At 35.2% G+C, this 15242-nt stretch overlaps 1 protein-coding gene across 3 annotated transcripts; it reads right to left on the bottom strand.

The window, feature by feature from the left end:
- Positions 1–267: 267 nt before the first annotated feature.
- On the bottom strand, positions 268–12164 carry LOC143451616 (chromosome transmission fidelity protein 18 homolog). 3 transcript variants are annotated; one of them, XM_076952319.1, is made up of 24 exons: positions 11928–12164; positions 10337–10478; positions 9837–10025; positions 9607–9712; positions 9358–9464; positions 8932–9083; positions 8672–8764; positions 8347–8547; positions 7903–8064; positions 7438–7568; positions 6815–6938; positions 6489–6613; positions 6223–6316; positions 5844–5968; positions 5509–5613; positions 5271–5403; positions 4690–4914; positions 4109–4258; positions 3798–3928; positions 3361–3520; positions 3016–3126; positions 2754–2820; positions 642–727; positions 268–524 (listed from the first exon to the last, which is right to left on the bottom strand). In XM_076952319.1, exons 1-24 carry the CDS (start codon positions 11979–11981, stop codon positions 516–518), a joined length of 2982 nt encoding a protein of 993 aa, XP_076808434.1. In that variant the 5' UTR covers positions 11982–12164; the 3' UTR covers positions 268–515. The 3 variants fall into 3 exon arrangements, with proteins under 3 accessions (XP_076808434.1, XP_076808431.1, XP_076808433.1); XM_076952316.1 differs by having other exon boundaries at positions 268–727; positions 11928–12163; XM_076952318.1 differs by having other exon boundaries at positions 268–727; positions 8932–9080; positions 11928–12163.
- Between the last annotated feature and the right edge of the window lie 3078 nt (positions 12165–15242).

The raw sequence follows: 15242 nt of genomic DNA, 5'->3' as shown, positions 1-15242 counted from the left end.
GGGTTGTTTTACAGCGTAGGTTTGCGGTCCACATAACTAAAATATCCAGGTTAATGCTTTCTTGTTGTTAACGCGAAGTTTTCAAAATGTTGCGTAAATTTTTAAGCCATGAGTACGGTCACAGACTTAATTTACCGGGATACGTTGGAGCTTCGTGCTCCAGTACGTTTTACAATGTTGCCTTCCTGGTGTAGGCGACTTTTAAGCATATGATGTCCCAGAAAATTCAACTTTTCCGGTCTTGTATCTAGCTATAGGAGTGTAATGAAACTTGTAATAAATCTTTATTTTATCAAAACGAAAGAGTTTAGCCGGATAAATACGAAATAGCAATACAAGCCATGGATATTCCCACAGAAATTCTGAAGTTAATTTTAGGCGACACCAAACAATAAACAGCGGTTCGGTTCCGCTAAATGCGATACAAATACCTCGAAGCGATGCCGTCTCTAAAACAAGAAATCCGTGAAAAGCATCTGCAGTGCACAAAAGGTCGAAACGGCGTTACTTTAACTTCACCGGATCTTGAAAACGTGACAGCAAGGTTCACCCATGCGTGAAAGAGCATTGTGACGTATTGGCAAACGCAAAATATGAAAGACAAGTTATAAGAAATCCTTCACGTAAACCTTCCGCCTCACCGCGTTAGAGAAGCCTTCGTTGTACTTGTACCACAGCTGGCTATTGCCGATGCCCGGATCCTTGACTTCAACAGATTTCTTTGAAGCTGGTAAAATAAAACACACTATGACGTCATAATAGCTTAACAATTATGGGAGGTTTAACAGCAGAATATGTTTTTTCTCAACCGCAAGTCATAAATCATGATTTAAAGAATAAATCATAACATCCGGAAGCACTTACTTAACTAAAAGTTGTTTAAAGCGATTCTTTGAAAAATTGACTAAATGGAATAGGAAAGTTTTACAAAATCCAAGCTAAACCAGTTAACAGGTGTTGTTGTTTTTCTAGGTGCGGGGTTTTAAGTGTTACGCTAACTATAGGCTATTAATTACTCGATATTAGCGTAGCGATGGCGATTTCCTACCGTTTCAAAGTCTTTATGATAAGTCAGTCAATAAGTTAAGGATCCTGTTGTTCAAACAAAGTTTAGAATATTAAGATTAGACAGATTAGTAAAAACAGATTAGCGGATAAATGCGGTTTCTTTTATAGGATTAGAGAGATTACCGGGTGTCCTATTTACACAATAAACAGACCAAAGTACCGCGCCGAGTATATTTCACGCCTTAAAGATTAACCCGTGTTTACAGTGCAACAATTATGCAAGACAAAGATTCCGGGCGTTCATGAAACAGTTTTTGAGAGGAAATTGGGACTCAGGCCTACTGAAAAATACCCCAAATTTTAAGATGTCTTTCGCCAATATTCACAAGTTTGGTTTTAAAACGTTGTGCGCCTCAATCAAAATTTTATTTCGCCCAATTCAGCTTAATCTTAAAACCAAAATAATTGGAGTTAGTCGAAGAACAAATAAGAAAACAACCAAGAAACTAGAAATCATTCTATTCTGCTCATATTGCATTGAAACTGAGTTCGGCATTACATAACGCTTGCGTTTGTAACGTGGTTTGTTGGTCCCTCAGTTCCCAACGATATTAAGCATATTAAGTTCAATGCTGGTGGTTTACTTAGAAGGATAATAATAACTATTCAAGAATTGCGCCGGTAACTTCAGCTTTGCATTGATGAAATTATATTATATTTCCAAACTATGTCGCATCTGCCCAAAGATAACAATGATTTACAACCAGTTTTCAGGTAAAACCGCGTAAAATCGCGTCAGGTTAATTAATTTTTTATGAGAATTTCTTTAGCGAACTAAATTCTTTCTAAATTTAGCGACCAGATCGATAAAAATACTTTGGAAATTAGCCTCAGATATTAATATAGTCCATCATAAATTACATGCCAGATGACAACACACATATCAACGAAGTTAAATACAAGCAACAGTTTGCCTTGGATTAAAGATTTGATAAGAAATTTCACGATAACATTTGCATTGTGACGTAACAATTTCTTCAAACCCATTACCGATCATTGCAATAGGAGATTTGAGTTGACCGAACAGTATTCTTACTACCTGGTAAACTTTGCTTTGGCAGCGGTGTTTGTTTAACACTGTAGTTGACGCAGGTGAACAGACAATGGAAAATAAATTGAAGAAAACCAAGTTAAGTAATTGCAAGAAATTAGCACAATGAATCTCATTGTTTAGTGCGGTCACGAATACAGGCCTTTGCATTGCGGGGGTGACGTTTACATACGTGCTAAGATTACACAGCGGGGCACGTGTTGGGTTGAAAGGTTCAGATGTAGCCGGTGCATCAAAATATTATTGCGGCGGAATTTAAATAATCAATAACTAATATTTTGATTTACAACGACGTTTGAAATTAAGATATCAAGTAAGTTAGTTGTTTAAATGTCGGCCTAACAACGCAATAAGTAATTTCTAACAGAGAAAACGCATTTTACAGACATTCTCTCCGCATTCTTGGTTCGAATATCCTAAATTCATAACATTAAAATCCTTGATATTAAACTGAATGAGCCGGAGAAACGTGCTTTACGCTCGCATGAGACAGAGAACGATTTTTTAACTTGAAACTGGTAAAAACAATTTTCAAATTTAAACGGAATTCCAATCACCATCAAAACACGTTTTTACGATGTCAAATTGTTATGTGGTTAAGTAACAGCAATACATTTAAATGGGTTACACTTACGCTTGGTGACGCCGTTTTCGTCGACTCGCTTCACTTTGGTAAACTTACTAAAAAAATTTCGAACCGGCTGCAATAAAAAATGAAAGCAATGAAGAGATGAAGAGATACACAACCTAATTAATGTTTCACGATAACACTAAATACTTAACAGAAATGCCTTGTTGCATATTCACTTATCGCATTTAAAATAGTACATTCATGTAACATAATTTTCTATGCTTTGATTAATTTTATGGTTTCGCATTCAGTCATGAAATCTCACCTTATCGGTAGGCACAACAACTGTATTCATGTTGGTTGTCAACCTTTGCAAATGATTTGGAAGTTCTTTTCCTGTAGACTTCTTTTCTTTCTCTGCCTTTTTAGCTGAATTCTGTTTGAAACGACCAAAAATCTATGATTTATCGACTCAAGAGCGCCGTCCAGCGGTAGTAATAAAAAACAAATTTTAAAACATATCCTAACAAAAATGTTTTGTAACAAAATTTTAGTATCAGTCTACTCCCCACTTCTAAGTATTGTACAGTATTACAATAGCATAAAACATCAGCGCCAAACTGACGATATACGACGGCGCGTAATAATTAAATTATGACATCATGATCACCTCTTTTTCGGGTCGATCTTCCTTGTCAGTTAGGAGGCGTTCACTTCGCCGCATTCTTTCCATTTCAACCTCCTTCGAAATTATTTGCTTGACCGCGTAGGAGAGTTGCTTCCTGGCGCCTGATCCTTCTTCGACGAAGTGGCAGACGTCGCACATATTTCTGCAAACAAGCCAACGCACAGTTAAAACGATGTAATTATACATTTGCAAAAAATTCAATGTTGAACGGGCAAGCAAAGTTTAGCAAATATCCTACAACTTAAGTATCGGGTAAGTTATCATAATCATAAAAATAATCTGAAAGCACCCATACAAAAAATTGTTCCAAGTTCTACAAATTCGCCGTTATCTATTTAAACTACACCAATAATAATTACGCCCTAACATAATTAGGCGATAGAAAAATGTCCAGGTAAATCACAGAATTTTCGACTTACGGTTCCAAAACATAGGTATACTGGCCCTCCTGGTTCCTTTCCTGCCTGTAGGTTAAGTTATACGCAAGCATTGATGAAACGAGGTCGCTTAATTGTTTTCTCTCTGCGGGGCTATACAGTTGCATGTTGACCTGAATATATTTCTGCTTGTCAAATTTTATCTATTGCACTTAGAGCAATGGCTGGCTTTAGCTACAGTTTTTGTAAATAATTACTTTATGAAACAATCAAACGACAGCTATAGTTAAAACCGTAAAATAAATGACTACTGTTTAGCCATGGTCAAAGAAATATTCTTTGCTGCCACCTACCGGGCGAAGGTTGGACGTCATAATGGCCATGAGGTAGGGCACAGTGTCAAGTATTGCAACATTGGGCGAAGTGAAGCATCGCGTAGTTGGCGACATGTCACTGTACATGCTCGAAAGTAAATTTACACTCTTCTGAAGCTTTTGCCTATTCTAGAAATTTAGAAGACAAAAGAAGACTGTGCTTAAAGATAAATGCTTTAACTATTAATGCGAATTAACACTTGTATCATAATAATGACACAGCGATAGGAGTCGGCACTGAAAGGGACAATCGTGAAATTTGGTCTCTATAACAACTACAGAACAGAAGTTGCAAATGCATATTCTACTTTAACGAGCTAATAATGTAACTGGTATTGCCAATTAGTATTATTGTTACCCAAGTTTCATTAATAATTATAATCAACGGCTGAAAAGTCAATAAGTTCAAGCAAATTGACATTATGTAAATTGTTAAAAAAAATAAATAAAATATCACTGCATCATTACCATCACATTATCAGCAAACAGCTAAATTTGACATTAAGTGATAAAATTTAATTGAATATTTAGGCTTTGCATCTGGATAATCTTTTGCTTACCTCATGTGTCTTTTGAGGGAAGAGTATTCTTGGTGGAGTGAGACAAGAAAACAGAAAATGAAAACTAACAAAGAGATATGGAGTGTAACTCATAAGGATCCACTCTTGATGGCTCATCGTCTCCAGTGAGAGCTGGTCGTGGAGGAGCAACCACTCGCATCCCTTGTTGAGTGCCTGCATCCCGGAGTCTTTGTACTTCATGAGGAGAAAATTATCAAATACACCCTGCAGAGACGTGGTAACATAATACAAGAATGAATCGGTTGCTAAAGCTAACTAATCGACTTAAGTTTATAATAATTTACAATTATTGACTAAACTATCATAACTGTAAAATCATAATTGAGGAATAATCGATTATAGTAACTTGAGAATAATGCTATTTATAATGCAAAAATCATTTGATGATTAACTGATCAATTAGCAGTCATCTACTACGGTTAATTGCTCCATTATAATTGTCTAACATAAATTGGATGTTTAAGATTCACGTCAACTTGCAACAGTAACTTAGTCTTAAGCTATTTACGCCAAAAGAGAAAACAGAAATAATTATTTTAAAAGTTAAATGAAAATTTTACCTGCAGAGTTTTCTCATACTCTCCATTAGCTGTGACTGTGCTATGGATGTGATAGAATCTGGCAGAGAATTGACTGAGTTTATGGACATCAGAAAGTGATTGCTGGAGATTCTGCGAGTCCATGTCCATTTTTCTATTGCCGATGAGAAAAACGTAAACGAAGATACAAAGAGATTTGTATAACAATTAAAAATGTCTTCCAATGAGATCAAAGATTAATGGCTTGACATGAATTTACCGTTTATTTTTTGGTTGTTGGAAAATTTCGTTCCAAACATAAAACACAGACTTGTGTTGGTCTTTTTGACCAATTGAAAGGTTTTTGATCATATCAGTGCTGAATCTGAGTTGAAGATGAATTGAAACACAGTGTGTAAGATTTATTCATGTCTAAACTAAAAATAATCTAGTTAATTTACATTATTTTTTCCTCATAGAGCTTTTAAGAATTAAGTGCAATACACACTGGAAATATATCATATGCATAATTGCATAGGTTTAACATACAGTATTATTTTGCCATGCAACAAAGTAAAAGAATGGAGATATGGAATGGACATCAAGGCCTTGTACCTGTTTTCTCCCTTTGATTGAACAAACTGCAAAGTGTTAATGCACGCTCTAATGTCATTGCCTGATTTCTCACAGAGTGCAAAAAGGCTTGACATTTCACATTGAAGTCGTTGAGAAGAGCACATCTATGTTAAAGCAATAGTATTCGTGATATTAACAGCTTTTTTGTTTTAGTAACCGGGGTATAAAAGCCTATATGTTGTATGAATATTCAAGGACGATAAAAAAATGAGGACAAAGCCTAAATTTTGGAAAAAACGAATTTTTTCCTGAAACTTAATAGAAGTTAACATAAAAACATCAAAAAAAATAACAACGATATGTAATGAAACAGGTAAATTTGTGAGTAAATCTTGTTCGAACTTGGAATAACAAGAACCTGTTTAAGCCTAGAAGCAAGCCTTGAACTTGTTGTTTGTGGGAACTGTAACACATAGCTCTGTTGTCGAAGCTGCCTCAAAGCTGGCACATATCTATAAGAAACATTTTAAAAATATAACAAATAATTAACAACTCATAAAACTCAAAGTAAAAAATAAAATTAACTGAAACTGTAGTTTATTCATAGCACTGCTTTACTAGGTAAATGTTAAACTTAATTCTTAATAATGTTTCAACTGTCATTGATTGTGTAAGTTAACTCACAGGTCATTGCAAATACATATGATTGGACGCTGTAAAATACCACCGACTTCCTTCCTGGGTTTCTTTTTCTTACCCTCATCCTTTCTAGTTTTGTTCATAGCATTGAGTAACACGTTAATTGCTGCCTATAAAATAAATTAGCGTAAAAATACAAAATGCAGAACCGAGGCTAAAGCAATTTGCAAAAGAACACCTAAAGCTCTGTGAAAAACTGGAAAAAACCGAAGTACTGTACATATTCATGTCAAAGTTATAATAGTAGCAAACAACATAAGATATCTATATATACAGTATATATATATATATATATATGCAATTATGCGTACTTGTGGGGCACCATCAATTTCGTCAATTATAAGACAGTTGGGTTTGTGATCAGATCCTAGAACAGACTTCATTTGAGTTGTTTGTTCGAGTTTCTTCTTAAAAACTTCGGCACTTCGATCATCACTGCAACAATTCAGAATGTTTTGCTGTTTTGATGTTGTACTGCAACCAATGTCTTTCCACAAAGGTCAATAAGAAATGTGATAAATGGAAAGTAAGGATTTAATCTCACAATAACGCCGAACTAACCTTCTCCAACCTATCATATCATCCAGCTAAATTATGGTCTTGTTGCCAATATACAATTTACAGACTTGATCATGAAAATATTCGCAGCATGATTTATTTGTCAAAGTTATTGTTAACGTTAAGCAGCACTAACACAAAATTTATTGTCAAACAAATTGATTTTGGAGGTAAGAGACCACATAGATCACGTAACCTCAAACTTGCACAAAGAAAGCAATTAGTCAGCTGGAATGGACAAGCCTGTGTTTTCGCTGCAATAGCTAGCAGGTCTGGCGCTTTACATATTCTAGTGATTATCACGACCAATTACACTTTCTCTGATTGTTAAATGGGTGCTATAAGTCAGGTATTTCAAGACTGGCAATAAATTAACCTCGCATTCATTTCCACGATGTGATAACCAGCGTGTTTTGCGATTATATGGGCTAGCGTTGTCTTCCCAAGACCAGGAGGCCCACAAAGCAAAGCGGCTTTCATTTTAGGACGTTTGGTATCATCAAGTTCCTGCATCAAGATAAAACTCGATAAAACTGGACAACAAAATACAAAGAATACAAGAAATTTGAATGTCAACTAAATTGCAAATGCAAAAGTTTACACATACCACCATACCGGTATTTACTCATCTACCAACAATGACTAAAGATTTAACGCAGTGATTAAATATACCATGGTTGCCACCAGGCATAACAATCAACAAATATAAGGCACTACTGGTGAATACAGAACTTAATTGTCTGCCAACATTTCATTAACCCATTCAGGTTAACTACATCAGAGATGATTAAATGTAAAAATATGAAAAAGTGATTTATGAAAAAGAATAATTATGATTTACCTCTTCTGTGGAGTCAGCATTATATGATTTTGCAAACTTGCTTTTAAATTTTTGCTGTTTGCTCTGCTGTTCCGGGATCTTTGCTTTACGAGGTTGATAATCACGTCCAAAAACAACTTTATCCCACAGTTTAAGCCACCTCAGCAAAGCCCTGTTGACACTCTTATGTAAAAAGAAATTCATCTATTAATATAATATGCATATATCCACAACACATTCAATAAAAAAGGCATAATCGCCCACCAAATCGGTAAAGACATACAATCATGGAACAAACGCAAACAAAACCCTTCGTGGTCATTGCTAAACAGTTATAAAATTATTTCTAAACATAACAACTAAATAAACACTAAACTGTAATTGCAGCAAAAAAGTTGGACATCGTTTACAATCAATATATTGTTAGTGAGATCTCCAGATAAAGAGTGCCCATTGTTAAGTTACCTCATCACTAAGAAGATGGGTGTAGTGAGTGGGGGCATACTTGTTCACCCACAACCCATCTGTGGAGTTGTCGTCGCCGCTATAAACTCCCTCATCAACGTCCTCTTCCACGGAGGAGTCGGGGATACTGCTTCCTGCAAGAGCAGCTCTGCGGATTTCATCTGTGATCTTTTTCGATTCTTCTACAACGTCATATTTTTTCTACAATTTTAGGAAAAAACAAGTATTTTATATCTAACTATCTTATATTCTATTTAAACTGTTTTGTGAAACGCAAATAATCACGTCTGCAAATACAATATACAAAGTTATAAAATATACCAACTTGTTCAAATATAATCTGACGCAGCTCAGTCATGGTCTGTGGCAAAAGGCGACTGGAATGGGAATTCCCCAAGAGCTCAGTTGTGCTTGAGACCTTTTGAGGTTATCGCAAGGAAAGGGTTAAAAAGTTAAATGAAAAGCAATTAAGGGATTTTCAAAATGTTTGATACATAAGCAAACAATTTTAAACATACACAAAGTGAACATGTACAACATATCCGCTAAGCAGCCAAACAATAGAAAATTAAGAAATCATTTTACCTCATTTTGTTTGCTGGATTTAATTCTCATATAAACCCTCTGACCATCAGATGACGTGGCCGACATGAAGTCACTGTGAACAGGTGGGTGCACTAGGACCTTTGTGAGCTGAAACTGTAGACCACGTCTAGCTCCGGCCTGCATTGTATCTGCTTTACAATAATCATCATCATCCATCGATTATTATTGAAATCACGTTTATGATATCAGTAAAACTGAGTATATACATAATATATACAGTAAGTTAAATGGCAATATAAAGATATTAATATCATCACTTTGTAACATACTGTATATGCATTAATATCATTTCACAACAGAAGGTCTAGCGTTGTCCTGTTGAAAACTTTAAAAATATATGAAAGCATGCTACTGTAATGGCAACATATGTGATAACATGCTGTCGTACCAGTTTGGCATGTTTACCTTTTGTAAGAAACTCTTTAGCATTATTTTTATTTTCTTTAAACTTTCTGATCTTTTCTAAAATCTGTGGAGTAGAAATGTTGTTCTTGTGCTTTAGCTCCTCCAACCTGCATGAAATCATTCCACAAAACAAAAATAATAAGAAGTGTTAAAAAAAATAACAATTACTAAGAAAATACAGATTTCACTGTCCAGACAATTTAGCTTTGCACATGTGCAAAGCGTATAACGTCTAATTCTTCTGCTCACTTTTGCAGTTTAAGGTCTCTATCCACATCTAAAGTTGTTGGTAAATTGAGCTTTCTTACATTTTGTTCAACATTTCCATTAGGGAGTGTCCTTTTTCGCTTTGGTGCTGAATAAAAAGAAAAAAGATCATGTATTTAGGCATATATACAGTTAAAACAAATCAATTCACACCTAAGCAGAACCAGAGTAAAAAATACATAAATAAAGCATTCATAACAAGGACAACTCACACTGCTCCCCAAAATCTTCATCAATAACAAGTGATGCATCCGGGTCAAGAAAATTAGGAGGAAGATCTTCATTTTCATCAGGGGAAAACAATCTTCTTTTCTTTGGAGCTGTGCTTTGGCTGATATCAGGAAGTTCTATTGTGCACTCAACAGGCGCAGACGGCCTTGCATTTGGTGGTTCTGATCTTCCTATCAATTAAAAAATTATATATATATCATAGTATTTAGTTCTATTACAGGGACCACATAGAACACTTCAGTATTGCTTTCTGGGTTTGAATGATGTTATGACGATCGTTAAGTAGCAGGTAAGCCTTGTCCATATGTAAAAACCAGCCAATTTAGCTTTGAAGTCCAAAGATTGAAGCAATTTGAATGTCAAGCAGAATTGCAAACTTTATTTGTTGTAACCACAATGACTCAAACAACTCACGAAAACCAACATTAACACAAACAAAATTTCTTGCTTACCAACAAAAAGTAAAACAAAATTTACCCACCCTCCAATTCATCTAAAATATCAAACTCATCAGCATGTTCAGATTCAAAGACATCATATTCATCAAATCCATAATCACAATCCATTATTGGCACACAAGGCTTTAGGTAACAGTTTGCTGGACTTAAATGATTTTCTTGTATCTAAATCAATTGTCATAGGCTTATTAAACAATAAATTATATTAATATGCTGTATGTAATTAAATGAGTCTGTTATTTTGTGCAAAAATTCTTGAAAAATACAGATATTATGACACAGCCAGATTTGAAAGTTTGTTGTTTTTGGATGAAATCCCCCGTGCAATAAGATGAAATAATAGCGATTATATGTACAATTAATTTTAGTCACCCGAGCACTTAGCAAACTTTCCAATCAGGTGCAACGGTACTCTATGATGATCAAAACTGGAAAGTATGGAAGTTTTCGACAAGCACTCGTGTGTGCAAAGCCGTGATCTTTGACATGATGGCGTGCACTGGAGCCTTAATTTTTTGACAAGTGACAAGTTTGTCTTTGTATTTATTCTAAAGCGGCATGCATATAAATGTTTGTGCGCACATTGATGAACCTCATGCATGCAGGTGCTACACTTTCCACTATCAGACTATGGATGATGGTAATGTAATCTCTTCAGAAGGCTAAAGCACAAGCCTAATTTTTTTCGAAATGACTATTTCACTGGCATCCACTCACCAAAGTTGCAGAATCACAATACGGTGACTGGCCGATTTTCGCTAATGGGTTTATGACTCTCGTTTTATCCAGCGAGGAGGCGCTGCGATGACATAGTGGTTAACGTTGGGGCTTGTATGCTGGAGGCCACGAATTCGATTCTTGCCATTGTTTTATTTCTTTTCTTTTGTTCAAATTTATTTTCAATTTACTTTAGTCATAAGAGGTGAGAGTTTGGGTCGGAGGGGATTAGTTTTAAATTAATTTAGACTTTGGAAAAATTGGTTCTAAGTTGAAATTAGCATACATTTCAATTCACTGACCAGCGTAATTGCCGTTTACTGTATTCGTATTTTCCTACTTCGGTAAACGGCGCTTGTAAAATAAGTGTTTACTTCACCGAAGTAAGAAAATACCAACTGAGTAACCGGCTAGCCATTTACCGAAGTAGATTTTTCCAAATAAGGTAACCAGCTGCCGGTGAAATAGATGCTGCCAATTTTTTTTTCTTTTCGCTGATTTATTATAAATAAGATTTATTACGCATAAAAAAAAGTTGGTTGTTTGAACACCAACTTGCCAATTCAAAACAGGCCTACATAAACATAGCCTAGTTGATGCTTTAGCGCACGTCAATACACCAAAATTTGTGTAAATTGGGTCTCTTATTACTCTTCCACTCCCAATCCCATATCACAGGTATCGAGATCGTCGACCGAGTATTGAAGAATTATTACGTCGTATAATTTCTTTTCTATTATCTCAAAACTCCTCACCATTCAGGCCTTCAAGTCAGAGTGCAAAAGTATAAGAGATCACTTAAAATTACATTAAACTTAGCCAGATGTGAGATGACCGTTTATAAACCGGTATTTTGCGGTATTTCAATCCATGTAGTAACTATCTATAGGCTTTTACCTCTAAGACCAAAAAAATATTCCCAGTTCTGTAATTTTTGCATTCCAATTCCATTTTTTGTTAAATAATTAGGCTGCCGGTAGCATAACCTTCATGCCTTAGCGCTGCTTGGTAGCTTCAAGGCAGTAACAAAGCACAAGCTCTGAAGATTTCAATTGCATTAACATTAGTCCAGCTTACTGGCTTTATAGACGGTGGACTTTTGCGTGAGTGTTGCTAATTTTCTATATCAACAAAAGACTGTTTTATTTCTATCCTTGCCAGCTTTAGATAAACTAATCCTATTACATATCAACACAGCAATAAGAACGAGGCAAGGGTTGATAAAGCCAGGCTCGGTAGTCGGTAATCGCATGTCTTCTCCCGCCAAACCAAAGCTCGGAACAGCTGTGCTAAGTGAACTGTATCTAACAACAACAAACACCATTTCACTACTCATCGATATCAAACTATATTGGTTGGTTGGATCATAGACGACTATAAAACTTCAAACGTTTTATGGTAGTCAATGGTTGGATCGTTTGAACGTAAGCGTTGGTAAAGCTGTATAATGCTTAATGTCGAAATAAATAAACCATACAATACAATACGGTTTCCATTATTTCAAAAAAAAACAAGAATTTCCAGTTTGATGAAAAAGATGAATCAAGTTTCAGGCGTTGGTCTAAAAGCTTTGTTTAATGTTTAGTATTTTATTGGAGCAAGGTATCAAGGAGCTTATACGGATTTTTTTCTCTACCATTTAGTACAAAACAAAATGCATACAGAACATTTACAAAAACTATTACTCCAAATGTGTAATAAAAATGCCCTATTAAAAAGATTTAAGCAACACATTCTCTTTAAATCATATTTAAAATTTTCGATTGTTTTATAAAGAAAATATATATAGGTTATAATGGGTTTTGGAGGTTGAGCTACCGCTTTACATTAGGGAATTACCTGTCAACGCAATTTTTATTGCTTTTTCGTTAACTGGAATCAATAAATTACATAATTTGTCGACCTAACTTATTTTTTAAACCAAGGTAGGCCTATTTGTTTGTTGTAGTTTTTGTATGCTGCTAAGCATTCTACAGAACGTATATACGCACGATTTTTTTCTACCCTTCAATTCTTTGGTGCGAAGTAGTCCAGCTTCACCGCGCTCTACAGATGAGAGCCACGCTCATGAGCCAAGTTTGGTTTAACAGAAAACAAGTGATGTTAAAGATTTAAGTTGCAAATAAAGTTGGTTTTGAAAAGCAAACATGCCGTTTAATAAATGTAAGCCACACATGACATGATATTTTTCATGAGTTTTGTAAGTAGTGATTCATTAGTTATGTGTGTAAGAATGGTTCTGCCATACATGTGGTTGTGTCTATCTTCTGCATTCTGCAAGCACGACAGCAAGCAGCAATGGGTTGAGCAATAACGATTTATAGGTATCATCTTTGTAATATTTTTGATGACAATTTCAAGGAAAACCACAAAATGGAAACGGAAATACACGCTCTGTAGCAAGAACTTGAAAACGTCTACGGCGGTCGCTCCGTAACAGTCAGTGAAATATCGCGAAGTAAGTGCAGCGAAAACTCTTTTCAGTTCAAAAAGGACAAAGGTATTTAGGCGGACAGGAATAAATAAATAAACAAAATAACTTACAGACATTCCAACATCAGTATAAAATTTTCCACTGGGAAGTAATTTAAAAAAGTAGTTTTTGTACCACTAGTTGTATTCCCAGGGTCAAAGAACAATTCCCTGTTATGATACAAATAAAAAATCAATTGAAAAACCATTCATGTCCCATAATGTCAATGACTGTGAAAAAACAATCACCGCGTCTAACCCAAATATAGTTTCACACAGCTACATATTTCGTATAATAACACTTAAACAAGCAAGACCAAGCTTGCAAAAATCGATAGAAATAAATAACATTTAACCTTTGAGGTGCTATATGTTACTCTGCTATTGCTTGTATTCTGCAATACCGCATAGGCATATTGTAAGTTTCATGTTCATTTGCATTTCGCCATACAGGACTTGCCTGACAGTATGTCAATCAAGTAAAGATTTGACATAAAACCACGTACCTACAGACTTTGGGGATACACATGCTTATCTTTTATAAAGGCTTTTGTATTCAGGTTTGTCTATTTTTGCCTGTGGGCCTAAGGGCTGCATCCCCATCAGCCTCCGCCTTAATCCGCTACTGCACACAGAAGATAAAATGTAAAATGCACAAACACAAAATCAATCATCGTGTGACTTTGGCTTAGGCTGGAGACAGTTAATATTTCATGAAATGCCATTTTACTAACTACTGTAGGTTACATACAGTATTTAAAAAACAGGCCATCTCAAGCAAACCTATGCTTGTGAAAGCTTGTGTCGAAGAATTAAAAATAAAAGTTAACCCTACAGAGTGCCATCTTATATTCTGTTTTTGTATTTTAGTATTTTAAAAGTATTGGTTGACACGTTAGAGTGACCTAACAATTCGTTAATATTACAAAACAAAACGTCGTCACAAAAATAAGAATTTCACGCTGTGATTGTTTGAGTGAGGATGCAGAATAGAATTAACCGACAAGAAAACCGGAATGGCGATACTCAGTGAGGGCTGGGACAAGAATTGTGGTGTAGAGTGTAGCCATAGACTATTAATTTCTATCAGTTTGTCTGAGTATTGTAATTTGTGTTCGGACTTCGGATTGTATGCGCCAAACAATGAAGTAGTAGCCTACAGTATAGTAAGTCGTTACTTGCTGCAGACTGAAGAATTTGGTAGGATATATGGGCAACAGTAGAAAATGGTGGCAAGGAAAATATCGGTACTGGAAAATGACGGTACTGGAAAATAACGGCAAACAGTGTTCCCTTTCCAAATTGGAAAATATATGTAGGCCTACGTAGTAAACGTAAAATTATAATCTAGATTAGAATAATTAATTATTTACAATACAGTATATGTGTGTGATATAATATATTAATTATTTGCGATATAACAGTATTACAATATATTATTTTTTTGCGTTTCTGTTATTATCGATTCTCGAAACTAATTAGTTATAATTGTTCGTAAACTGTCGTTATTTTTGACACTTGGCTAATAGACTTAACTCTAATAGACTAACGCAAAATGATGATATGCAACCATATGTGCAAATGTGACGATTCAAGTACGTACGTCAGCCTTTTGCGTGTTTTAATCGTGCCAAAAACGCATTTCGATGCTATACATACACCTAATACGATTCTCCTAATTAAGTCATAGCGTTTCCTGTTTCCTACCAGTTCCTATACTTATAGGCAGGGTTGCCATAC

Source organism: Clavelina lepadiformis, chromosome 4 (genome assembly GCF_947623445.1).
Source record: "Clavelina lepadiformis chromosome 4, kaClaLepa1.1, whole genome shotgun sequence".
NCBI lineage: Eukaryota > Metazoa > Chordata > Ascidiacea > Aplousobranchia > Clavelinidae > Clavelina > Clavelina lepadiformis.
The sequence above is the reverse complement of the archived record's forward strand: the minus strand, read 5'-3'. Positions and strand labels throughout refer to the sequence as shown.